Genomic DNA, 26,812 nt, shown 5'->3' with positions numbered 1-26,812 from the left:
CTGGCAGCCAAACCCTGTACATCGGCGGGGGAGAATTGTTTGACCAACAAATATTCCTCCCATCCTCCCCATATGCATACATTCACAGTTTATTTATCACTGCATGATGGATTTTTACCGCCTAACCCCTTTCTTACTCTAGAGATAGATCCTGACTTATTATAAAGTCTATAAGAGTCTTAAAGGGGTACTTTAACATTCTTTCAAATACACTGGTGTCAGAAAGTTTTAAAAATTTGTAAATTACTTCTATTAAAATATCTCCAGTCTTCCAGTACTTATCAGCTGCTGTATGTCCTGTATTAAGTTGTATGATTTCAAGTCTGGAGAACAGGAGAGGGTTTTCTATGGGGATTTGCTGCTGCTCTGGACAGTTCCTGACATAGACAGAGGTGGCAGCAGAGAGCACTGTGTCAGACTGGAAAGAATACACCCCTTCCTGCAGGACATACAGCAGCTGATAAGTACGGGAAGACTGGAGATTTTTTAATAGAAGTAAGTTACAAATCTCTGGCACTTTCTGGCACCAGTTGATTTGAAAGGAAAAAAATATTGTAAACTTTCCCTTTTAAGCTCTAAGTATGTAGATAAATAAATGTGAACACTCGGGGTACATGTATAAAGGACTTGGTGCCATTTTAATGCAGATTTTCCTAATTAACTTTACTAGTGAAGTCAAAATCCACAACAAGCACTACGTTTTCATACATTTTGCGACTAAAACAAAGCAGATTTTGCTCTTCTCTCACCAAACCAGAAAAAACAACACACATTGGGGGAGATTTATCACACATGGTGTAAAGTGAAACTGGCTCTGTTGCCCCTAGCAACCAATCAGATTCCACCTTTTATTTTCCAAAGAGTCTGTGAGGAATGAAAGGTGGAATCTGATTGGTTGCTAGGGGCGACTGAGCCAGTTTCACTTTACACCATGTCTGATAAATCTCCCCCATATCCTACAAACAGTATACCATACGGTGCCCTTTTTCTTTCTTGTGGGAAGCCTCCGGCTGGAGAAATGCAGATAAAAAATATTAAAATGCTGATTTCATACCAAGGTGGCCAGACTTCCTTTTCTGCCGCCATCACGACTCGCTGGACCAAAAGGGTTCAAAAAACGTCCGGAAAAAATATAACCTACACAGAAATGGCGTTTTTGAGACCACCAGAACATTCCCATTGAACATTTTGAGAGGGAAACGCCACAGCTTGGAAAAACTGCCACGAAGCCTCCAAAATGCCAGAGAATAGAGAAAAATTCTGCACGCAAAAAAATTCCATGTGTGTAAGGGTATGTTCACACTGAGTAAAACAGGCGGAATCCCGTCTGTCTCAGTGTACCATAGCCCATCTATGGGAGAGGGCGCGTTCCTCCGCTGCTGCCGCTCTCCACTCAGAGAAGAGACAGGTCACTGGAGAGCGGCGGCAGCGGAGGAGCGCGCCCTCCCTCATTCACTCACATTGGGACACTGAGCACGGCGGGATTTTGTGGTGAAGAGATCTGCCACGGAATTCCGCCGTATTTGTTCAGTGTGAACATACCCTAAGGCAAATCCTGCTGATATGTCCCTATTGCGCAGGAGGCGCAGAGGAGGAAGCTATGTCTCTTACCTTCATCCTCAGTGCTGTTAGTGTAATCCTCTGTCCAGGGCACCATTAGGAGCACTGCCCCACCCCCAGAGCGCCGATCCATTGATTTTCATTAGAAGAAGCGGTCTGACTTATGGTCCTTTTACACGGAGCGATAATTCGCCCAATCGCACGATTAACGATTTTGAAGTAACGATTTTTTTTTTATAACGATCACCGTTTAGACGGAACGATATATCGTACGGAAAAATCGTTTTGTGGTCGCTTAAGCCTATCTCGCACATAGGAAAAATCGTTGAACGACTGTTTACACGGAACGATCTGAGTTTTTGCAAACGACCAATAATGATTTGAGAACAAGTTGAAAGATCAAAATGAACGATTTCTCGCTCGTCGTTTGATAGTTTGCTGCGTTTACACGTACGATTATTGTTCGAATTCGATCGTTATCGTGCAAATTCAAACGATAAATCGTTCTGTGTAAAAGGACCATTAGCGCTCTGGGGTGGGGCAGTGCTCTTAACGGTGCTCAGGACTGAGGATTACACTAACAGTATGGGAACGGCGCCGAGGAGGAAGGTAAGAGACATACCTTCCTCCTCGGCACCCTGTGCACTTTAAGGGGATATCAGTAGGCTACATTCGTCTTACTGCTGATAGTTCCCCTTTAAACTCATACACATTGCAGGAAAAAATTGAACTTCATCATGTGTACAAAATTTATGTTGTGTTTTTGACACTATTATGGTGATCCACGTCCTACACAACTATTGAGAATGTCTATGACACTGCCCAGCATACTCAGATGGTTGGGAATTCTCTATGCCCTTATTTATTGAATGCAAAATGCAGGTACATAGTGCCATAACCTGATTAGATAAAATACATACTGACACACTGACTCTAAGTAATCAAATAACTTTAGTTTTTATTTTATTACACAGAATGTATGCTCTTTGGACATATTCCCTAAACAAACATGGCTGCTAAGTTGTCTTTCCGACCTTTAGCGCATGCGTGTCAGCTAATCGTGACCATATACGGGTTTCAAACACTAGAGGTCGAACATAGAGCACATGCAAAATACATGCGCCGCCATGTTTCTGAAGCTTAATCCCGCATCCTTGACCGTTTACGACGTCGGCAAAATGGCCACCCGAAAGACTAAGAAAATTCACCATTCGTGTGAGTGACTGGATGTTTCCGGCGCTGTGACAAGTTCCTTCTGTGTGCTTTCTGCGCTGGCAACCGGTAGACATGGCGGCGTTTTCAGGTGAGATCCATATGGTTATAGAAAAGAGGAGACAGCCATGGACTTGTGTGTGCTGTGTGCTGGTGCTGCTTACACATAGGGCTATGCCAGTGTTCTGTGTGCATTCACACTGCTGCAGTAAAGCACGTTCAGCCGTAAAGCACTACAAGTATCAGCATGTCTTGTCACATGATTTCCATAAAAAGTTCCAATTTCCCACCAGATGTTATATAGGCTCCCTATAGGATATATTCACTATATATATATATATATATATATATATATATATATATATATATATATATTATAGTGGTATCCAGCTGCTGCAAAACTACAACCCCCAGCAAGCGTTTGTAGTTTTGCAACAGCTGTAGAGCTTCTGATTGGAGACCATTCCAGTACTTATCAGCTGCTGTATGTCCTGCAGGAAGTGATGTATTCTCTCCAATCTGACACAGTGCTCTCTGCTGCCACCTCTGTCCATGTCAGGAACTGTCCAGAGCAGGAGAGTTTTTTTTTATGGGGATTTGCTGCTGGACAGTTCCTGACAAGGACAGAGGTGGCAGCAGAGAGCACTGTGTCAGACTGGAAAGAATATACCACTTCCTTCAGGACCTACAGCAGCTGATCAGTACTGGAAGATTGGAAATTGTTAAAAAGAAGTGATCGACAAATCTATATAACCATTCTGAAACCAGTTGATTTTAGAATTTTAGCTGGAGTATCCCCTTAAACCTTTGACCATCCAGCAGCTATTGCAAAAATCCTGTATCTATAGATCTTGTTGTAATACCTTACACGACCTCAGGACAGGTGTGGCGCTGTATTACAAAGAGATTACCTCTGTTCTTCTGTCCCCCTTAAACCGGGCATTGTTTATACTAGTAAATATATTACCGCCATATTGTAAACCTTGATATTTTTTCTAAATCTATTATGAATGAGATTTCTATGATGGTTATGGAGGGTGTCAGTGCTGCAGTGAGTGGGCGGCTGATGAATAGTGACCCTCCTGACATCCATCATCACCCTGTCCTATTGACATCACGTTTATAACACCCGTTGTATTTTTATATTGCAGAAATGGGCGTCATGCCGGAGATCGCTCAGGCCGTGGAGGAGATGGACTGGCTGTGAGTAGGCACTATGGCGGGAGATTTATCACACCTGGTGTAAAGTGAAACGGGCTCAGTTGCCCCTAGCAACCAATCAGATTCCACCTCTCATTTTCAGAAGAGTCTGTGAGGAATGAGAGGTGGAATCTGATTGGTTGCTAGAGGCAACTGAGCCAGTCTCACTTTTCAAATTTTTTTTGATAAATCCCCCCCTATGTATGATACATGTGTGTCAGTATACGTATACGATGCAGGGTTCTCTCTTTGATTATTGGTAACATAACTAGGATTTCTCCTGTCTCCTGCACACAAGCCTATTGTTTTTGCACTGGGTATGTCCTCTTCGGGCCGGCCGGTCGCCAACCATACACATAATAAAAAGTATAGGAGCCCAGACTGCAATGCTGAGTTATAATCACCTGTCCTTTGCAATTTAGCCACTAAGCAAATGCATGGACTATGAAATCCATGGTTATATCTATTGTCCCATAGATTAGAATGCCTCCCCCACTATCTATAATTGCAGATAGTATACAGACAAGGGGCTTTAAAGGGGTAATTCCCCAAAGAAAATTTTCTTTCAAATCAACTGATGCTAGAAAATGCCAGAGATTTGTAATTTTCTTCTTTTAAATAAATCTCCAGTCTTCCAGTACTTATCAGATGCTGTATGTCCTGCAGGAAGTGGTGTATGCTTTTCAGTCGGACACAGTGCTCTCTGCTGCCACCTCTGTCCATGTCAGGAACTGTGCAGAGCAGCAGCAAATCCCCATAGAAAATCTCTCCTGCTGCGGACAGTTCCTGACATGGACTGAGGTGGCAGCAGAGAGCACTGTGTCACACTGGAGAGAATACACTACTTCCTGCAGGACATGCAGCAGATGATAAGTACTGGAAAACATAAGATTTTTTTTTTTATAGAAGTAAATTACAAATTTCTGGCACCAGTTGATTTGAAAGAAAATAAAATTGTGGCATAAATTTTCTTATTGTAAGAAAAAGTTAAAAGTTGAGGCTCACATTTAGACATGTTCTGTTTTAAATATTAAAGAGAAATTAAAGGGTTAGACAAATCTTTTACCCTGTTGATAGTTGTCCGGGGAAACTAACTAACTTGTCACAGGATAGGGCAAAAGTAAGAGGTTGTCGTATCCGACCTTCGTACCTCCGTATCGGCCCCCGGCTTCTTTGTTATGAATAGAGTCGCGAGTACAGTACGGGACTTGCTGCTCTATTCATTCCTTTAGAGGTGTCTGAGAGAGCAGGGTACAACACTCTTTTGGCTTAGGGCCCTATTCCACAGTAACCATAATCGGCCGGATCGGCCCCATTTGGCCCGATTCAGCCGATTATCGTTCGGTGAAATAGAGAGAACGATCAGCCGATGATCGTGTCATCGGCTGATCGTTCATTTAGGGCCAGACCTAAAATCATCGTTCCCCGCCGCGCACCGCTAGCGATGCGCGGGCCACCGACGATTTGACAAGCAGCAGCAGCATCATACATTTCCTGTCCAGGCTTCTTCTCCATGCTGTCTTCATCCCCGGGTCCCTCGCGCTCTATCTTCAGAATGGCCGGTCAGCTGACGGAGCGCTCAGCCGCGGCCTGTGTTTGGCTGAGTGTGGCCTGTCAGCTGACCGGCCATTCTGAAGATAGAGCGCGCGGGACCCGGGGATGAAGACAGCATGGAGAAGAAGCCTGGACAGGAAATGTATGATGCTGCAAGGACATCGGTAACGATGTCCCTGCAGCCCTTGCTCAACGCTCATCGGGCCGTGGAATAGGCACAGTAAACGAGCTGCGATCTAGCAGATCGCCGCTCGTTTACATTGTTGATCGGGCCCTCCTCAGCCCGTGGAATAGGACCCTTATGGTGGTTTTACATGGAACGATGTATCGTTCGAATTTGCACAATAACAGTCGAATTGGAACGATAATCGTACGTGTAAACGCAGCGATCGATCAATCGACGAGCGAAAAATCGTTCATTTTGATCTTTCAACAAGTTCTCAAATTGTCGTTGATCGTTCGCAAAAAATTCGCAGATCGTTCAGTGTAAACAGTCTTTCAACGATTTCCCCTATGTGTGAGATGGGCTTAAGCGCTCGCAAAAACGATCGCAAATAGAATATTCCGTACAATGTATCGTTCCGTCTAAACGCCGATTATTATAAAAAAAAAATTGTTCATTCAAAATCGTTAATCGTGCGATTGGGCGAATTATCGCTCCGTGTAAAACCACCATTACTCGGCTCTTTCTGGCGGCTCCTACTGTAGGAATATATAGAGTAGGGGTCATGTGCCGGACCCGCAGCTGTATTCAAAGCAAAGGAGCCAGGGGCGGGGTACAGAACCCCCTGCGATCTCCTACTTGTTCCCTGTTCTGTGGATAGAGGATAAGTAAATTTTCCCTAGACAACCTCTTTCAGGGTGTGAATAGTTTTTGTTTGCTCATTTGACATATACTTTCTCTCTGTTTTAGTCTCCCCACTGACATCCAGGCAGAGTCCATACCCCTGATCCTGGGCGGAGGTGACGTGCTCATGGTGAGTGCACTAGTGTCCTATACCTGACCCAGGTGGAGCCTTATAATTATAATACTATAATATATGTAGGAAGTAGTGTAAAATGACTGATCTCCGTCCTATATATCACGTAAGGTCTGTCCTCTCATTAACCCTCGTGACTGTTTTTATTTTCAGGCTGCAGAGACCGGAAGTGGGAAAACCGGGGTGAGTCTACCACTTATATAATATATAATGTCGTGTAAACATGGATACCAAAGGGTTTGCGTTAGTTTACATCTAGAATATAGAGAGATTAATTAAAACTTTCATGGCATTGCAAAGAAAAAAACTGGTTGACCTACCACAGGGACACAGATCAGGAGAAGAACAGGGAGATGTGCCAAATGCTTTCAGTGTCCTCCCATGCAACACCATATACATATAATGGAGTTGCCTGGATGGAGATGACTGTGGGGGTGTCAGCCGTGAGACCCCCGACCAAACAAAACTTTTTGACATGGCCTTGTGACATGAAATCAAGAGTCCGGATAAATTAAAATATTTCTAAGTGTCTATTTAAAGGGAATGTACCCCCTACATTTTCTTTTACCAATTAGAGTCAGATACTAAAACTTGTTCTTTTAGTCTAATCTGTTTCTATTTCTAACTTAATTTTTTTTTATTTCACTATTTGTACATTGTTATGGGGTCAGCCATCTTGCCTGGGCTGTTCTTAACAGCATTTAGCGATATGCTTTACAGCAAGACTCATGGACATAGACTAGAATAGACACTTTCAATGTGAAACATTACTAAGCGCGCTCTGTGACCTGTGCAGAGGTTATTCCACAGGGAGCTGCTATTGTCTCCTTTATCTACCGGTAAAAACAAAATGATGCTTTTCAAGGAGGGAGAAGAGGGTCTGTTTAGAGACATACAATACACATAGGGCCGTTAGCCCTCAGGGCTCCCTCTATCTTAAAGTTTCCCCTCCCACATGGGGGTCACCACTAGTATACAATATAAAATTAAAATATTATTAAAATATAAATATATTTTAATTTTATATTGTATACTAGTGGTGACCCCCATGTGGGAGGGGAAACTTTAAGATAGAGGAAGCCCTGTGGGCTAACGGCCCTATGTGTATTGTATTTCTTTATCTACCGGTGTCACATGACGCTGCAATGCTGTACAGATCACTTTACAGCAGCCTCCTCTTATTACCACAGACACATCAGGAAGTCTCAGCTTAGTTTTAACCCCAGTGGTGAGAATGAGAACTACAAGAGCTCAGGATTATTTTATAATATAGATAGAAAAATTAGAAAAAAAAAAAATCACAAAAAAATTCTTAAACTGTTTCATATAGAAACATTAATTATAAAATAAGTAATTTTCTGATGGCACCTTACCTTTTAAGAGCTCTTTTGGTTGGTGCAACTTTTTTCGCGATTATCAGCCACACAGGTTAGCATTGTCCTATATAATGGGGCCAGCAATCACCAATGAGCAAAGACTTGTTCGTCAGGCGATCAGGTCGATTTCCTTGTAGTAATGTGGCCGGCCCTGCATGATGCTCGAGCCTTGTAATAGACTCTGTAAATTGGTGCTGATCGACTAGATAGTTTATCTGCTACTTCTGCATACACTGGGACAGGCAGCCCCTTTAGGATTAAGTTACATCATGGAAACTGTTGTATGGGTGTAGATATTGTCTATGTACATGCATTTTTTCCCCCTAGGCTTTCAGTATACCCGTCATCCAGATTGTCTATGAAACCTTGAAGGATCAGCAGGAGGGCAAGAAGGGCAAAGTTGCAATAAAGACTGGCAGCTCAGGTAAACCCCCCCCTCACACATATGTATATATGCCCACTCCCACGAGCTGCATTCTCACATCTACTTGTACAGTGCACTGTAGAATGTTGTTATATTGAGACTTTTTTTTATTTTATTTATTTTAGTACTAAATAAATGGCAGATGAATCCATATGACCGAGGATCGGCCTTTGGTAAGTGTTTTATGTATTTCTTGTAACATGATCTTATTGTATCTATATATGCCCTAGTAAAACTGGACTAACACAAGTGCTTTAAAGGGAATGTTTCATCAGGAAAGGACTTATTGTATAAATAATCTTTTTACATATTTTTTTAACAATTTTTGGTGACATTTTTTTCTAATTTTCCATTTTTCTCTTTATATTATAAAATAATCCTGATATGTTGAAGTTTTCATTAACACCACTGGGGCTAAAACTAAGCTGAGACTTCCTGTTGTGTCTGTGGTGATAAGAGGAGGCTGCTGTAAAGTGATCTGTACAGCATTGCAGCGTCATGTGACACCAGTGGATAGAGGAGACAATAGCAGCTCCCTGTGGAATGACCTCTTCACAGGTCACAGGGCACGCTTAGTAATGTTTTACATTTATCTCAAGGGCACAGAGTCTATTGTTGTCTATGTCCATGAGTCTTGCTGTAAAGCAAGTCACTAAATGCTGTTAAAAACAGCCCGGGCAAGGTGGCCTTCCCCATAACAATGTACAAATAGTGAAATAAAAAAATTTGAATCAGAAAATAGAAACAGATTAGAATTAAAAAACAAGTTTTGTACCTTAGTCTAATCAGTAAAAGGAAATTTAGGTGACATATTCCCTTTAACAAGTAGCTGTACTTTTTCTACTCCTGGATAACCCCTTTAAACCCACAGAATTCTATGGATTTACCCTTTATACATGATAAAACGTGACTGCTAGCGACCCCCAGTCTTCTCTCTTCCCCATATGCTTTTATCCCTTATGGCATAGTCACATAGAGTACGGTAGATTTGTTGAATATAATTTTTCTGGTTACAACTTGCAGAAACCCTTGCAAATACTTCAGAAATCTGTTTATTCACATCAAAATGTTGCTATAACTTTGCTGCATGTGAATCCCCCCTAGACTGGTGGGACTGGCCTATGGTCCATTGTACAGACAGTTTATATGCAGGCAGTTTCCTAAGCTGACTGCTGCTGGGAGACCATTCATTTTGTCTGAAAATGATGCCATTGTTATTCACTTATTTACCCAGCGATCGGAGCAGACGGCCTTTGTTGTCAGAGCAGAGAGATAAAGGAGTGGCATGGCTGCCGGTCGACCCGAGGAGTCAGTAAAGGTAAAGCACACGCTGGGGCACATCTGTGTGTGAGATAAGATTACACCCTGTTCACATTGTGGGTTTTTGTACATTTAGAGGGCACATTAGACACAAGATGCACCCCTGGCGTAAGCCAGGAAAAAAGGTGCAGATTCGCCCCTTCTCCATGATGTACGCCAGTCGTATCTGCTGCTCACCTGAGGGGAGGGGTGCAGCAAGGCTGGAGGGAGGCGTTGCCTGATTAACCATGACTTCTGCTCACAGGAGTAAGTCATGGCAGAAATCTAGGTATAGATTTACTTCTATTTAATAATCTCCAGTCTTCCGATACTTATCAGCTGCTGTATGTCCTGCAGGAAGTGGTATATTCTCTCCAGTCTGACACAGTGCTCTCTGCTGCCACCTCTTTGGAATACACCACTTCCTGCTGGACATACAGCAGCAGATAAGTACTGGAAGACCAGCGATTTCTTTAATAAAAGGAAATTTACAAATCTCTGACTTTCTGGCACAAGTTGATTTTTTTTGAGGAACTATTTCTTTAAATGTACGTTGGTATTGTCACGTGTACAGTAGTACAGCCACATGTTTGTCACCTCCATCAGTCGCTCTCCCCGCAGGGGTTGCCATCCATTATTTCTAATACACACAATGTGCCATTGATAATATAGAAAGCATAAGCTCTTCCTGTATGGCGTCTGGTGCTGTAATGGGAATCATTTTAATTTGTAAAATATTTTTGTGCTTTTTACAGGGAAGTATTACTACGAGGTGTCCTGCCATGACCAGGGACTATGCAGAGTGGGGTGGTCCACCCTACAGGCCTCCTTAGATCTCGGTGAGTTAAGAACAATACTGCTACATCACCTGTGCCAGATTTGCCACTTTTTTTTTTTTTTTTTTTTATATTCTCGCTCTGTGCCGGAGCTGATTTTCCTCAGTATGTTATAAATGCCCATCGCTCAATAATTGCTGCCATGTCATAAATGCTTAGGGTTTGTCTCATTGCTCCAGAATAAGACATTGAGCAGGATTTGTTAGTAGTGTTGAGTATGTAAAAGTCAGTAAAAATATTATGTGAATTATACCCATGTGGCTCCATGCTAGATGGTTAAAGTGTCACTTTGGTTTGGGAAAACTTTTGACCTGTCATAGAGACAAGTCAAAAGTTTTGACCAGTCTGCGTCTGAGTGTTCAGACTTGCACTGATCAGGAGATAGAGCGGGGAGAAGACCATGCTGCAGCTTGATCCACTTCTCCTCTGTGTTAGAAAAAGGAGTCGGGCTCATAATGTAAAGGCCCTATTCCATGGAACGATCATCGGCCGTATTGGGCCGATAGTCGTCATGTGGAATAGAAGGCAGCGATCAGCCGTCATCGTTCAACATGTTAAAAAAAAACCGACTGATACAACAACGATCTGCTGTAGTTTCTCCGTGGAATAGGAACGGCGGCAGTAGACGCTGCTGTATGCTATGGGCTGCCAGGACAATCGAGCGATCACCCGGGAATCTCCTCCCAGCCCTCCCCGGACTCACCCGCTTGCTGCTGGATGGAATAGCGGCTGCAGTAAGCGGGGAATGAGAGAGCTGAGAGCGCTCGTTTGCTCCTCAAGTCGGCCTGTGGAATAGGGCCTTAAGTCTATGGAGCCAGACTTTCTTCTTCTTCTATGGGCCTGTTCACACTGAGCAAAACAACTGATTCCGTGGGAAGACCACGCCGCAGACTCCGTTTGGAATCCCACCTGTCTCAGTGTGAAGTCTCGCACGCCTCCACTCTCCGCCCAAAGAATTGACATGTTAAATCTTTGAGCGGAGGCACGCGAGACAGCACATTGAGACAGTAAGGCAGGCGGGATTCCGATTCCCGGTTTGCTCAGTGTGAATGGGCCCTTACTCAGAGCGGAGAGTGGACGCGCTGCAGAGCGGTCTTCTCCCGGCTCATTCTCCCAATTGGTATGGATGTGAACACTCAGACCTGGATGGATCAAAACTTTTGACATGTCTCTATAACACGTAATAAGTTTTACCAAACGACAGTGACACTTTAATACCAAGTTCTCATAACATACAGCACAGGGATGGAGATGTACATGCACAGCAGGTGTCGGCTATATATTACTGCATTGCCTGGTGTCGGAGAGAACTCAGATCCTGTCTGCTTTCATGTTTGTACTTGTATTAGGCTGTGACAGAGACAGGAAGCAAATGGCTACTTGTCACTGTGATACTGGCCTGCCTAATACACTGTAATACAGATGCTGGGCTCTGTGGTGGAAACCTGACAGACTCCATTAAAGTCATCCGGATGTGTTGGACATCATTGGTGTCCCACATGCAGTGGATCAGCTTGGCCATTTGTTCTGATTCTTTAATGGAGCAGAGAATAACAGAGGTATGAACATAGCCTTATATCAGGGATGACATGGTCAAAATCCCTAGATGAGCTTGAAAAAGAAAAAAGGTAACATACTGATAGTATTTAGCATTGATCCTATTTTTCCAATTTTTTTATCCTATTTTTTTATTTTTATTTTATCCCATTGTTTTAATTATTAAATTATTGCATGTTTATCCCCTTGAACAACTTTTTTTTTTTTTTTCTTTAGGAACGGACAAGTTTGGCTTTGGTTTTGGTGGGACGGGGAAGAAATCCCATAACAAGCAGTTTGATAATTATGGCGAGGTAACAGCAAGGAAATGTATAGCAGCTCAAAACTCATCCTGGATGACGTGAATGTGCTTTCAGGGATGAAAGGAATCAATGTTTGTTTGGGTGATGACCAAGGCTTATTCCCTAAATCTGTGAAACGTGGCTGGAAAAGCCCTCATGTGGATTCTTTCCCGATGTATCAATATGTCGGGAGCGGGGAAAGTTATTAAATATTTGCGGCACTGTAATGAAACAGCCGCACTCTCGGTATTATACTGATACAGCAGGCCTCGCAGGGAAAGACTCTATACAGGGCTTCTCTGTCCGTGCTTTCTATGTTTCATGAGATGTAGGAATAAGCCCTCAGTGATTATAGTTTGGCTATTAAAGGGGTTATCCAGTGCTACAAAAACATGGCCACTTTTCCCCCTCTCTTGTCTCCAGTTTTGGTGTGGTTTGCAATTAAGCTCCATTTACTAAAATGAAACTGAATTCCAAACCCAACACAATCTGGAGACGAGAGGGAAAAAAGTGTCCATGTTTTTGTAGCGCTGGATAACCCCTTTAATATCAAGATCAAATTCAACCGCAGAAATGGCTGAGATAGCAGAAACAATCTTGCCATGTGTTGGACAGGGTGGGGGTAGATGGGGAATTCAACCTACAATAACATACAACGCAAATAGACAAACCTTAATTTATTTTATCCCTTTTCCAGGAATTTACAATGCATGACACGATCGGCTGCTATCTGGACATAGACAATGGTCGTGTGAAGTTCTCTAAAAATGGTGAGTAGTCTGTACACTTTTATATAATCATTAGACATATAGATAGAGAGAGATAGATAGATAGATACAGCAACAATCCGCAGCACACCAGGTAGTAGTGCATGGTGGTTGATTCCATCAATAATGTGCAGATGCAGGTTACAACGTTTCATTCCTCTCCCGGAATGATTTTCATTCTGGGAGAGAATTGAAACATTGTAACCTGTACCTGCACCTTATTGATGTAATAAATAACCATTCACTACTACCTGGTGTGCTGCGGATTGTTGCTGTATACATTTGGGATCCCTTGCCAAAGGACTTACTCAGCAAGCACCCATTCATCCCTATCTGGATGTGCGGCTTTTCCCTACGATAGATAGATAGATAGATTAGATGGATAGAATAACTCCCCATTATAATCTTTTGTTCTGTACCTCCAGGCAAGGACCTCGGTCATGCATTTGACATCCCTTCCCATCTTAAGAACCAGGCGTTCTTTGCATCATGTGTATTGAAGGTAAAGAATATCAATATTACAGTGTTATTCCCCATTGTGTACGTAGCACTAGTATATCTAACACCTCTGTACAACTATTTTTAATTTTCTGATATGACATAATCCCATTGACTTACAACTGATATCGGCCGTGGATTTACTTTCCTCAGAACGCTGAGTTGAAGTTTAACTTTGGAGATGAGGAGTTCAAGTTTCCTCCTAAGGACGGGTTTGTCGGTCTGTCCAAGGCCACGGACGGCCATGCTGTGAAATCACAAAACGCAGGTACATGCACAGTCTCTTCTATAGCCTTTGGGATAGAGGAAAAGTAGGGAAATAGGGAAGTGCTGTTTAAAAATTGTCGACTATCTAAATGTAGAGACTATTATTGATATAGTATAAGTAGTAGATAAATGTGCCCCATCTGGACACAGCAATAGGGTCTGCCTCCTGCTGAAAAATTTTCCTTTACCATAAGTATACAGTGAGATGCTTCTGTATCCCATTGTAATAAGGTGGATCCATTTAGACCTGTCTCCCCTTCCATCCCCATGAAATTGAGCAGAAAGCATGACATAAGTGACCTGGGATGAACATGTATTATACCCAACTTATACATACAGCCCTCAGCTATATCTTGCGGCTCCCATAGACAGTGGATGGCACACTATATTTCCGACAACCCCTTTAAGGAGTTGATCAATATTATACAATATTACAGCTACTGAGATGTGTACTTCCAGTGTGTGGGCCGGATCTGTCGGGAACATTGTGACTCATTCTTCAGTAGAGACACTTTACAAAAGAACAGGTTGTATTATTACCAATGTACAGTGCGGCAAATTCTCAAGACATTGTAACTGATGTCATTCTGCTTTTTGCATATTCACCCTCAATAGTGACCATTCAAGGGGTATACAAGTGAGCAGTGTGCTGCCATTCTGATGGCTTTTGGTTGCCAAAGCTCACTGCTTTTTCCTGGTACCTGTGGTATATATTTAGCATACAACAAATGCCATTAACTGAGCTAGGCCGAACACCTTGGTGGACAATGATTGGCTGAATTGGCTGTTCCTGCAGGCTTAACTTGTCACACAATTGGAAAGCAGAGGTGAGAGGCAAGGACTTGGGAACCTTAGGAACGGCAGTGGTTGAGGGATAGGGGCAGGGGGGGTATGTATTCCTTATTCATTTCCACTGTACCCTGACTCGTGTACAATTCATTTATTTATTTTTTTCAGAATGGAGTACCCCTTTTAGAGTAGATTCACATATACCGTATTGCAGCAGATTTAATGCTGCGAGTTTCACTGCCATACTGATTTCTGGCACTCCATTCCTGTAGCGGATTTTCATTCTGCAGTGAGAATGTATCGTGCCATAAACTTGTAAAAATGAACTACTCCATACTGACACCATACTTACCTGTCTGTTCCTGTCACGTTCCCGCATGCTCCTCTGGGTCCCCGCTCAGTGACTGCCCCCTCAATCAGTCACTAGTTGCAGAGGGACAGTGCAGGGATAATGGCTGAGCGGGCTGTTACTGAACAGGGACCCAGAGAAGCATGCGGGAATGCATTGGTGGAATGCGGACTTTATCTTTACAAGTCTATGGCCATGTTCACAGTCACGTGGCAAATCAGCGGCCATTCTGTGACATGACCAAGATGTTCAACCTGGCTGTTGCAAAGGTACCCTACTCCTGATCTACAGAATAACCGTATGATTGATTGCAGAGGAGTCCAACTTCCGGGGCCCACTGTGATCTCAAGTATGAGGTCTAGAGTCTCCAGTCAGAATTGGCGGTGGTTGCATGTGCTCACCACACCGTCATTCACTTACTCTTGGAATGCCAAAGATAGCTGAGCAATGCACTTGGCTATTTTAAAGTGTCACTGTCGTTTATTTTTTTTTAATTTTTTTTTGCAGAAATCAATAGTACAGGCGATTTTAAGAAACTTTGTAAATGGGTTTATTAGCTGCAAAATGCATTTTTATCATGAAAAAGCAGTTTGAAGCTCTCCCCCTGTCTTCATTGTTCTCTATGGAGGGGTCGAGGGAGATGAGGCACCAAAACAGAACAACAAAGAGTTAATTTACAGCTACATCACCGGACTATCTCCTCTGAAGTCATCACTGACCTCTCTGACCTCTGAATACCGGCTTTCATACAGCTCCCACTGTGTAATCCTTTGTTCTCTGCTCTCTGCTGCCGACTAATCTCCCTCCTCCCCCCTCCCCTCTCCACGTCTGACGCAATAAGACGCAATTTCCTGATAATGAGCAGTGAATAAGAGAGAGGAGCTTGGGGAAGGAGCTGGGAAAAGTCTTTTTGAATGCAGATAATGGCAGATTTGCCTAATAAACCCAATTACAGGCAATTTTAAGAGACTTTGTACTATTGATTTCTGCAAAAAAAAATAAACGACAGTGACACTTTAAGTAGCCTCCATATACAATGGCAGTGAGCACGTATAGCCACGTCTCGTTTCTAATAGTCTAATAGTCCCAGTGCACAATTACTAGGAAATAAGTGTTAGCGATTGGACAACCCCTATATGAGGGAAAATTAAATAGATACAATCTATAGTAAGCTCAAGGTGGAATTCAATGTATTATCCTTTTAGGAAGTGCACAGGTGGCACAAACCAAGACGGTTACTACCGCACCCAAAGCTCTTATTATAGAACCATCCAGAGAGCTGGCGGAGCAGACGCTCAACAACGTGAAACAGTTCAAGAAATACGTGGATAATCCGAAGCTGAGGTAACCATTGCATCCAGTGGTGGTCACCGTATGTGGCTCTTACGTCTAACACAGCGGAGATCATCCCTGTTTGTTGTTTTTCGCAGAGAATTGCTAATCATTGGAGGAGTGGCTGCAAAGGATCAGCTGGCTGTGCTGGAGGGTGGGGTAAGTTCTCAGTCTAGGCTATAGACATGAAATAAAAAAAAACAAACCTGAAACAGTAGCCGTTTTTGCAGCTGTTTTCTTTTAGGCATGCATGTATAAGCCCAGATTTATCAAAGGTTGTAATATAGAAAGTGGTGTAACCCGCCCACAGCAACCAATCATAGCTCTGCTTTTAGCTTTGGTAATATTAAACCTGAGCTGTCATTGCTTGCCATGTGTCCCTTTTACATCCTTGCATAAATCTGGGCTGTGGTTTTTAATATTGTGAACAGCCCTTAAAGGAGAAGTCTGCTGTCGGACATCTTTTTCAAAGAGTCAGGAAGGAGGTGGCTGAACATAAAGACATGCACCTACCTCCCCGACTCCAGCGCTGGCGTCCGCTATCCTCTGCTTTGGTTCCCAGACCCCTGGCTGCTTCCTGGTCTGAGCGGGGACCCAGGTCGTGATGTGTCAGGCCCGGTCAGCCAGTCAGCAGACCCCAGCCTGGAGCGTCTTTTGAAAAAAATGTCCCACCCCAGTAAAGGTCCCCATACACCTTATCCCTCTGTCGGCCATTCACGCCAGGTTCGTCTGTCAGTGTAAGGTGTATCGGACTCTCACGACCGTCCTCCGACAGATGTCTGTTTAAAAAAGGGTTGGTAATGATGGAAAATCAGTGCCTGACCTCTTTGTTCTGGGAGTGATAAGCCGTGCTGTGTGGCTGCGGCTTACCCCATAGAGAACTCAGGAACACTTTAACTTGGCTGCTCCCCAATTACAGACAAGGGCTACACCCCGTATTTTGAATCTTGTGTATGAAGCCTAAGCTTCTGGGCTTTAATATAATACCAGGACGCAGGGTTAGGTTATTCAGGCATTTAAAGACAGGATGGATTGTGTTACATACGTCCTTGACAGTGGAAGGGTTAACGCTGTGTGTTTTCCTTCAGACTCAGTTCCAGGTGTTATACACTCTATTAATCCTTTTTAACAAACTAAATACATTACATTACTGATCTTTCACTGATCCTGAGTTACATCCTGCATTATACTCCAGAGCTGCCTTTATAATTCTTCTGGTTGTTATTGGAAACAAGCTTCAGACAGACGAGCGTCTATAACGCATAGCAGAGCCGACCCTGACCTGTTTCCTCTGTCATTGTTTGCTGAAATTCTGATTTCATCCTTAAGTTTATAAAAATTCCTCTTACTGATATTTTTACTTTAATGTACTAAAATGGCCGTTAGGATTGACGGCCGCTGTGAGACTGAGGACAAACTCTCTGCTTTCTCCCTACAGGTTGATATTGTGGTGGGCACGCCGGGCAGAATCGATGATCTTATTTCAACAGGGAAACTAAATCTGTCCCAAGTCCGCTTCCTGGTCCTGGATGAAGCTGTAAGTACAGAGGACAGAGACGTCTTGTGTTTTTTTTTTTGCTCTCTGGGGTAGTTTTATTTTTTTATTTTTTTGTAGTTGTATTTAGTTTTTGGGATTTCTTACCACATTATTATCTGCATTTCATTGTTGCAGACGTATCATTAATACATATACTGTATATTTTTTTTATCATCAATATATCTAGAGATAGATACATAGGTATAGATAGATATATAAAATATTTTTATTTATTTAGCAGCTATAAGGTACTGGGGACAGTTTACACTCAACCAGGGATGCGACCAGTTCCCTTTAAAACAACTTTAAGAAAGTTTGCAAATAACTTTGATTGAAAAAAAAAAAAAAAATCTATGAAACAGACTACAAATGATGTCACCCAGTCCTGGGATCATCTTTCTATCCATCTGTCTGCCATATTGCCAACAATCTGTCTGCTGATTACTGAATATATATTAATAAGAGGTAAAGGACGGATTGAAGAGACTGAAGAACCAGACTATACAGGGTTGTACAGAACTTATGTGCAGCTGCAGAGAGGCCCCGCAGGCACGCAGGCCACCATTACAATAATTGTTCTATGTAAAGAGCTTTACTTGTGTTATCCATAGCTAATGGTTTGCCGTGCACCAAAGTAATTGGTAATGGTGAGCCACTAGGGTAGGCGATGGCTGACAATGAGCATGACACTTAATTTGCTTAATTTTGAATCGCTAGGACCATATAAAATGAATGGCTTCTGAAGGTGTATGTAGTCTTTAAAGGGGTTATCCAGCGCTACAAAAACATGGCCACTTTCCCCCTATTGTTGTCTCCAGATTGGGTGGGGTTTTGAAACTCCGTTCCATTGAAGTAAATGGAGCTTAATTGCAAACCGCACCTGAACTGGAGACAAGAGAGGAGGAAAAGTGGCCATGTTTTTGTAGTGCTGGATAACCCCTTTAAGGGTAGCTTCACACGTACCGTATCGCTGCGTTATTAACGGTGCGTCTTTAACGCTGCGTTTTTGCTGCGTTTTTTACATGCGCGTTTTGATTTTCACATGATTTCCATGTGAAAATCAAAACTCGCATGTAAAAATCGCACCAAAAACGCAGCATTAAAGACGCACTGTTAAAAACGCAGCGATATGGTACGTGTGAAGCTACCCTAAAGCAGGGATGGGGGACCTTCGGCCCTCTAGCTGTTGCAAAACTACAATTCCCATCATGCCTGGACAGCCAAAGCTAAAGCTTTGGCTGTCCAGGCATGATGGGAAATGTAGTGTTGCAATAGCTAGAGGGCCAAAGGTTCCTCATTCCTGCTTTAAAGAGGTCTTCTTCACAGAGGATAAGAAGCTGACTGCTGGTACCACCACTGATAACAAGAACGGAGGAAACTGTGCCTCTCCTGAATAGGGTGCACCTCCTGTGTGGTCGCTGCTCCTTTCATTCTTTAAGGAAGCTGTAGACACTGTGGAGCTGTGGTATTATTATTATTATTATTATTATTATTATTATTTTATAAATAATTCCAAAGCGCTATACAGTAGATAGGGGTAACAAACAGGAGCATTACAAGATCAAAACACATTAGGCTAGGTTCACACTGCATTTTTTGCAATGCGTTTTTTCACCAGTTTTTTGCAAAAAATGGATAAAAAAAACGGATGCATTTGTGTGCATCTGTTTTGATACGTTTTTCCATTGACTTCCATTGTAAAAAACAAACAAAACAGATCGAAACGGATCCGTTTTTTTTTAACGGACGCAAAAAACTGATGAACAAAACGGATTGCAAAAACACAGTGTGAACCTAGCCTTACTTGAAGGCAAATGGCAGACTGGTACATGGGGGAAGAGGACCCTGCCCATTAGGGCTTACAATCTATTACAGCTCAGATCCATTCTGAAAAACAGACACTAGCCATGGACTTGGGTGGCATTGCTGTCTTAAGACAGCTGCTTACATACTGCTGCTTACTGTTTACATATCTTAGCTTTCTGTTTACACACACACACACACACACACACACACACAATTTCTTTTTTTAAATAATTATTATACTTTATTTTTGGGGGCAAAAAAAACAGAATGAAGGTATCCTCTCCATTTGAAGCAGGCAGTGATGTATTATTGGCACTTTACACCCATGGGATACTGTATACCTCTGTTATAGGATGAGACAAACTATGTAAAGTGCTGCGGACCCATTGGTGCTATACAAATAAGATTTTTATTATTATTATTATTATTATTAGACACTGACCTGTCTTCTTTCTCCTTGTGTTTCCAGGATGGACTCTTATCCCAGGGATATTCAGACTTCATTAATAGAATTCACCAGCAGATCCCACAGGTTACCTCAGACGGGAAGAGATTACAGGTAGGGATTTGTTTAGTTCCACATCTGTCTTCACAGGATTCTTACACTTCTTTTCTACCTTTTTGTTACTTTCTTGTGTTTTTCATACAACTTGTGCTCTTGTGCTGTGGGTTTCATGTACTGTCACTAAAGCGACCCCCACCGATCTGGAGAACGTGTCAGAAGAAGCAAGCGTTAGCTCTGATCAAAACTTTTGACACGTCCCTATGACATAAAAGGCAAATGAATAGCCAGCACTCCACTAACACTTGTTCACACTGCGCAGTTTGCACGCTGCTGTGGCTAACAAACAGACAAAACAGAAAAATGCTGCAACAACCTGCAAGTGTCCGGATCGCATTTACTCCTTCCAGCGTACACGCAATAAAAACTTTTCTAAAGTTTTTTTTTTTTTTTAATGAGTTTCTTAACAAACAATTTGATCACATAGAATTGTATGTCCGCTGGAGAGAGTATATGCGGTGAGTCCTGACTCGCATTTTTCTATTTGCGTCCCTATGACATGTGAAAAGTTTAGATTTTTTGAGGTTTATTTTTTTTATGACTGATACGCTTTAGGTTTTCTAGCCATGTTACAGACCACAACCAATGTTTGTTTGTTTCAGGTGATTGTTTGCTCCGCCACCCTTCATTCTTTCGATGTGAAGAAGCTGTCAGAGAAGATTATGCACTTTCCTACATGGGTGGACTTGAAAGGAGAAGACTCTGTGCCTGAAACCGTGCATCACGTTGTTGTCACCATCAACCCCAAGAAGGATAAGCAATGGGAACGACTTGGCAAAAACCATATTCGGGTAACGATGTAGTAGAGCTCAGGAAAGTCAGCTATGTAGTAAAACGGCTTTTAATGGTTTGGGATGAATAAAGACAAGTGATGTAGATACTAGGGGGGGGGGGGTATTTATCAAACATGGTGTAAAGTGAAACTGGCTCAGTTGCCCCTAGCAACCAATCAGATTCCACCTTTCATTTTCCAAAAAGTCTGTGAGGAATGAAAGGTGGAATCTGATTGGTAGCTAGGTGCAACTGGGCCAGTCTCACTTTACACCATGTTTAATAAACCTCCCCCTATATGTTAGTAATAATGTTAGTACCAGTGGTTAAAAAAAAATTGTGCATTGTGGGCAAGCAGACCTCTTTCATATCATCTCAGACATATTGTTTGGTCAGGGTTTGGTTTCTGAGGCTCCCACTCATCACTGGAATGAGCAGGGAGAAGCGCCAGGCTGAGCGCTTCTTTCCTCCTCTCTTCTTAATGCAGGAGATAAATTCTGTATAAAGTCTATGGAGCCTATTTCATGCAGCGGGGAAAGATGTTTAGATATGAAATCTCACTGTGATCTGATCGGACAATCATGGTAGCCTGACAGATGTGGATAAAAATGTCAGCATACATAAAAAAAAAAAAACTTATATATATATATATATATATATATATATATATATATATATATATAAATTTTATTTAAATTTTCTTTTTTGGATGTATGCTGACATTTTTATATATATGTAAAAATAAAACCTTGTGAAATCACAGGCCTAGCACAATGTATGAAGCATCTAACACTGGCCATGACTGCCTCTGGAGAATCTAATAGACAAAGCCGCCAGCCTCTAGTAACATACATGTGTAAATGCTTTTTTCTTTCCCCAGACTGATGGCGTACATGACAAGGATAACGTTCGGCCCGGTGGCACTTCGGCAGGTAATCTATCCATGTGATAAAGCTGAATATCATCAGTAAGAGATGTAGCTCCATGCCACTTATCACAGCTTTTACATTTCAGAAACGATGTCAGAAGGAATAAAGATCCTAAAGGGGGAGTACACGCTGCGCGCCATCAAGGAGCATAATATGGATCAAGCCATTATATTCTGCCGCACTAAGCTGGACTGTGATAATCTGGAGCAATACTTTATACAGCATGGAGGAGGTAGGAGCCACAGCCAGTCTTTGTTTTCTTATACAAGGAATCCTCTCTGAGGGATGGAATACTAGGTTTATAGAAGCATTCCTTCTGGTACTAGAGCCCTCACCTGGGACACGGTGCTGTGCTTCTCCTTTAGACTTCTCATTGGTGATTAGTCTGGGGGGGTATTCACATGTTCTGTGCGCGGTACGTAAATACGGACACTCCTGGCATCATCAGTCATCATTCTTTAACATTTTAAATCTTTGCGACACTGTACTGACACAGTGTGTCAGTACAGTAGCTCGAAGATTTAAACGGTTTGAGCTCCTGACATCACAATGAATCATGTCAGAAGTGCTAGCACATCGTCCGTACACGGACCGTAATTACGGAAGGTGGGAATTACCCCTTATTGTTCATTTTTTCTTAAAAGCCCCACAAGGTGTCCTGTCTGACCCTTCTGGACACCACTTCTAAGGGCCCTATTACACAGAACCATAATTGTCCCTATCCGGCCAATTATCGCTCCATGTAATAAACACAACGATCACCCGATGACAACGATCATCGGCTGATAGTTGATATAGGTTTGGACCTATAATTGTCAGGGGCTGACCGCGCATCGCTACGTGTAATAGCAGTGCGCTGCCAGCAGATTTCCAAACTATACATTACCTATCCATGCTGCAGGGCTCCTCCTGCGCTCTGCTTCTCACCGGGTCCCACGCGCTGCAGCTTCAGAGTGGCCTGTCTCAGCTGGGACTGCTGTGGCCTGTCAGCTGAGACAGGCCGCTCTGAAGCTGCAGCGCGGGACCCGGTGAGAAGCAGAGCGCAGGAGGAGCCCTGCAGCATGGATAGGTAATGTATAAAGTTTAAGCAAGGGCTGCAAGGACATCGGTAATGATGTCCATGCAGCCCTTGTTAAACGAATATTGGGCCTTGTAATACGCCCAGTAAATGAGTGCTGATCTAGCAGAACGGCGCACGTTTACAGTTATTATCGGGCCCCCATCGGCACGTGTAATAGGACCCATAGTGTATAGTATCATCCACGTAAAAAAAAAAAATATGTTCAACTAAGATCTTTACTGTATGTAGGAAGTGTACTGAGGCAACATAGTCTGTATTCTGTGTATGACACCAGTGTTGTATATCCTGGATAGGCTGTTTCTGTACACTAACATAATGTGTGCCATGATCTGAATGATGATTGGTTATTTTTCAGGCCCTGACAGAAAAGGACATCAGTTCTCCTGTGTATGTCTTCATAGTGACAGGAAGCCGCATGAGAGAAAGCAGAATCTGGAAAGATTTAAGGTACAACAGCGCCCCCTGGTTACACAGAATGACATTACCAGACCTTGTTTCTCTATGTTATCCTTTGTAAAACCAGCAGATGTCACTCTTGTGTGTTAAAAGGAATGTGTCACCTAAAGTTCCTTTTACTGATTAGAGTCAGATACTAAAACATCATCTTTTCTAATTCTAATCTGTTTCTATTTTCTGACTAATTTTTTTACATTTTCCTTTTTGTACATTGGTACATTGTTCTTAACAGCACTTAGTGATATCCTTTACAGCAAGACTCCTGGACATAGATGACAATAGACAGACTCTGTCTCCTTAAAGGGGTACTCCGTCGGGGGGGCTTTTTTTTCGATCTGGCCGGGGAAGAGGTGGCTGAGGGCAGTGACGTCCACTCACCTCCCCGGGTCCCGTATCGTGGATCAGCCGTCACTGACTGGCTGAGTGGACTTGAAGCGTCACGTCTCAAGCCCGTGTCAGAGACCAGGAAGAGTCTGGGCAGCGGGGACCGGAGTGCCACGATACAGGACCCGCCGCTGGAACATGGTAGGTGAGTGGACCTCGCTGCCCTCAGCCACCTCCTCCCCGGCCAGATCGAAAAAAAAGCCCCCCGCCGGAGTCCCCCTTTAAGATGAATGTGAAACATTACTGAGCGCTCTATGACCACAGGGAGCTGCTATTGTCTCCTCTATCTACTGGTGTCACATGATGCAGCAATGCTGTACAGATCACTTTACAGCAGCCTCCTATCATCACCACAGACACAACAGGAAGTCTCTGCTTAGTTTTAGCCCCAGTGGTGAGATTGAGAACTGCAAGATATCGGGATTATTTTTATAATTTAGATAGAAAAATGGAACATTAAAAAAAATGGCACCAAAAATTCTTAAAACATAACATAAACATTATTTATACAATGCATTTTAAGATTACACATTCCCTTTAAAGGGGTATTCCACTCAGACATAACTTTTGATATGTTGCTGCCCATGGTGAGACTAACAATTCGTTCCATACTTGTTATTATCTGTTCAGTCTCCTTCCCCCAGTTCTAAGCTGCTGCTTTCTGCTGAAGACACAAAAATCTATGTGTGAGCTTTTCTCTCTCTCCCTTTCCCTCCCTTCTGAGACAGCTCATGTAAACAAGTCCCTGGCAGGCTTTATTTGCAACATTGTAGCTTCATTTTAATGCTGGGAGGGATAATCACAGTGAGTTCATCAACAACCTGACCTCAGACTAACCTCCCAGCATTACAAAGAAGCTACAATGTTGCAGATAAGCTCACACACAGATTTTTGTGTCTTCAGCAGAAAGCAGCAGCTCAGAACTGGGGGAAGGAGACCATATCCATAATAACAAGTATGGAAGGAATTGTTGAGCAGCAACTTATCAAAACTTATGTTTGAGTGGAATACCCCTTTAAGTAATGAAGGGGAATACAATATATGTATAATTTTGATAGCTAATATCCATCAGCATCGCTCCCCTGCCCCAGAATAAGAAGCCTTGCCTTTAGTATTAGTATAGTCACATAAAGCATTCATTTATATGTACCGTGTGTCCTACACAAACATTCCCTCAGCCTTAGGCCTTGTTCACACTCCGTCAGAGCTTAGGCATAGGATTCGGTGGCACCGCATGTAAATGGAGCGTGTGAAATCCAAACTTCAGCCGCAGATTGCTGTCACAGATGATAGAGAAATTCTGTAGCCTTTGGCAACTCCATGCCGTGTGAACTTCCAGAAGTTTCCTTCACGCTGCCAGTCTTATTACTTGCTTCTTGAAATATCATCCTCCCTGTCCAATGAGGTCTGACAGCTCCTCTGGCTGCTTTCTTCTTAGGCCGTAGCGGTCATCTGCTAAATAGCGTCACGGACGTTTAACATGTAAGAAAACAATTTGCGGAGGCGTCGAGCGTCTTGTTTAACTTCTTGTTGTGTGGATTCTCTCTTCAGAAAGCCGATGTCCGCTTCTTGATCTGTACGGACGTGGCCGCCAGGGGTATCGATATCCACGGAGTCCCTTATGGTGAGCGCCTCTGCTGTGGTGACAGACGTGTCTTATAGAGTTGGTTGTGTTCAGATGGATTAAAGGGGTTATCCAGCGCTATAAAAACATGGCCACTTTTCCCCTCTCTTGTCTCCAGATTGGGTGGGGTTTCAAACTCCGTTCCATTGAAGTAAATGGAGCTTAATTGCAAACCACACCTGACCTGGAGACAAGAGAGGGGGAAAAGTGGCCATGTTTTTGTAGCGCTGGACAACCCCTTTAAGCTCTTTTTATCTTGCAGTTATCAATGTAACCCTTCCTGATGAGAAGCAGAACTATGTCCACCGCATTGGGAGAGTGGGCAGAGCTGAGAGGTAATGGACAAGGATAATGCAACCACTTTTTCCTAATCATTCCTTTTGGTGTAAATGCCTCTTACTCGTTATTATCACGTGCCCTAAAGGGGCACTCCGGTGTGCAAAAAAATGTTTTCAAATCAACTGGTGCCAGAAAGTTATATAGATTTGTAAATGTCTTCTATTTAAAAAATCTTCCAGTACTTATCAGCTGCTGTATGTCCTGCAGGAAGTGGTGTATGTCTCCAGTCTGACACAGTGCTCTCGGCCACCACCTCTGTCCAGGTCAGGAAGTGTCCAGAGAAGCAACAAATCCCCATAGAAAACCTCTCAAGCTCTGGACAGTTCCTGACATGGACAGAGGTGGCAGCAGAGAGCGCTGTGTCAGACTGGAAAGAAAACACTACTTCCTGCAGGACATACAGCAGTTGATAAGTGCTGGAAAACTTTTTTTTTTTCAATAGAAGTAATTTACAAATCTATAGAACTTTCTGACACCAGTTGATTTGGAAGAAAAACATTTTCGCCGGAGTACCCCTTTAATGTGGTTATTCAGGATTAGAAACGCTGCATCTCTTTTTTATTGCACAAACAGCACCCCCCCCCCTTTCACTTAAATGGAACTAAGTTAGAAAACCCACACCCAACCTGAGGACAGGAGTGGCGCTGTTTCTGTAAGAAAGCAGCCATGTATTTTCAAGGCCATTTAAAAAGTGAAACACTACAGCGCGTAAGATGTTCCTTTTTGTTTGGTTTCTCTATGATGTAAGTTTGTGCGCTCACCTGATTTCTTCTTATTTCAGAATGGGCTTGGCTATCTCATTGGTGGCAACAGAAAAAGAAAAGGTAGGAAGTAAAAACTATCGTGCAGGAGCACATGTGTACTGTACATTTATTTTTTGGCGAGGCAGTTCCTTATTTTCATAAGACACAAGTAACATACGAGATCTCTGTTAGAGCGTTGCTTTGGAAGACCTTAAAGGGCATGTCTTGTTTCGACCCTTGTTAATGGATTGATCACTGAATACTAGGAACCCTCTGTTATTCCCTATTATTGCCAAGGG

General features: G+C 42.8%; 1 protein-coding gene across 2 annotated transcripts in view; it reads left to right on the top strand.

Moving 5' to 3' along the window:
- Positions 1 to 26,812, top strand: part of DDX1 (DEAD-box helicase 1) — a 38,077-nt gene that overhangs the window by 7,299 nt on the left and 3,966 nt on the right. Inside the window, exons 1-23 of one of the 2 annotated variants that reach the window (XM_069973148.1) lie at positions 2,767 to 2,863; positions 3,924 to 3,975; positions 6,440 to 6,503; positions 6,660 to 6,689; positions 8,210 to 8,306; positions 8,432 to 8,479; positions 9,541 to 9,624; positions 10,361 to 10,444; positions 12,215 to 12,291; positions 12,977 to 13,049; positions 13,472 to 13,548; positions 13,698 to 13,812; positions 16,155 to 16,293; positions 16,380 to 16,440; positions 17,720 to 17,818; positions 20,094 to 20,183; positions 20,789 to 20,977; positions 21,838 to 21,889; positions 21,972 to 22,118; positions 23,323 to 23,414; positions 25,359 to 25,431; positions 25,694 to 25,766; positions 26,552 to 26,594. In XM_069973148.1, coding sequence (XP_069829249.1) covers positions 2,848 to 2,863; positions 3,924 to 3,975; positions 6,440 to 6,503; positions 6,660 to 6,689; positions 8,210 to 8,306; positions 8,432 to 8,479; positions 9,541 to 9,624; positions 10,361 to 10,444; positions 12,215 to 12,291; positions 12,977 to 13,049; positions 13,472 to 13,548; positions 13,698 to 13,812; positions 16,155 to 16,293; positions 16,380 to 16,440; positions 17,720 to 17,818; positions 20,094 to 20,183; positions 20,789 to 20,977; positions 21,838 to 21,889; positions 21,972 to 22,118; positions 23,323 to 23,414; positions 25,359 to 25,431; positions 25,694 to 25,766; positions 26,552 to 26,594 — 1,875 coding nt within the window. In that variant the 5' untranslated portion in view covers positions 2,767 to 2,847. Of the gene's footprint in view, positions 1 to 2,766; positions 2,864 to 3,923; positions 3,976 to 6,439; positions 6,504 to 6,659; positions 6,690 to 8,209; positions 8,307 to 8,431; positions 8,480 to 9,540; positions 9,625 to 10,360; positions 10,445 to 12,214; positions 12,292 to 12,976; positions 13,050 to 13,471; positions 13,549 to 13,697; positions 13,813 to 16,154; positions 16,294 to 16,379; positions 16,441 to 17,719; positions 17,819 to 20,093; positions 20,184 to 20,788; positions 20,978 to 21,837; positions 21,890 to 21,971; positions 22,119 to 23,322; positions 23,415 to 25,358; positions 25,432 to 25,693; positions 25,767 to 26,551; positions 26,595 to 26,812 lie in introns of those variants that run through there. The other variant, XM_069973149.1, reaches the window with a different exon arrangement.

The sequence above is a fragment of the Dendropsophus ebraccatus genome, chromosome 6 (assembly GCF_027789765.1).
Source record: "Dendropsophus ebraccatus isolate aDenEbr1 chromosome 6, aDenEbr1.pat, whole genome shotgun sequence".
Taxonomy (NCBI): domain Eukaryota; kingdom Metazoa; phylum Chordata; class Amphibia; order Anura; family Hylidae; genus Dendropsophus; species Dendropsophus ebraccatus.
Note: the sequence above shows the minus strand (reverse complement) of the source record. Positions and strands in the feature narration are given on the sequence as shown.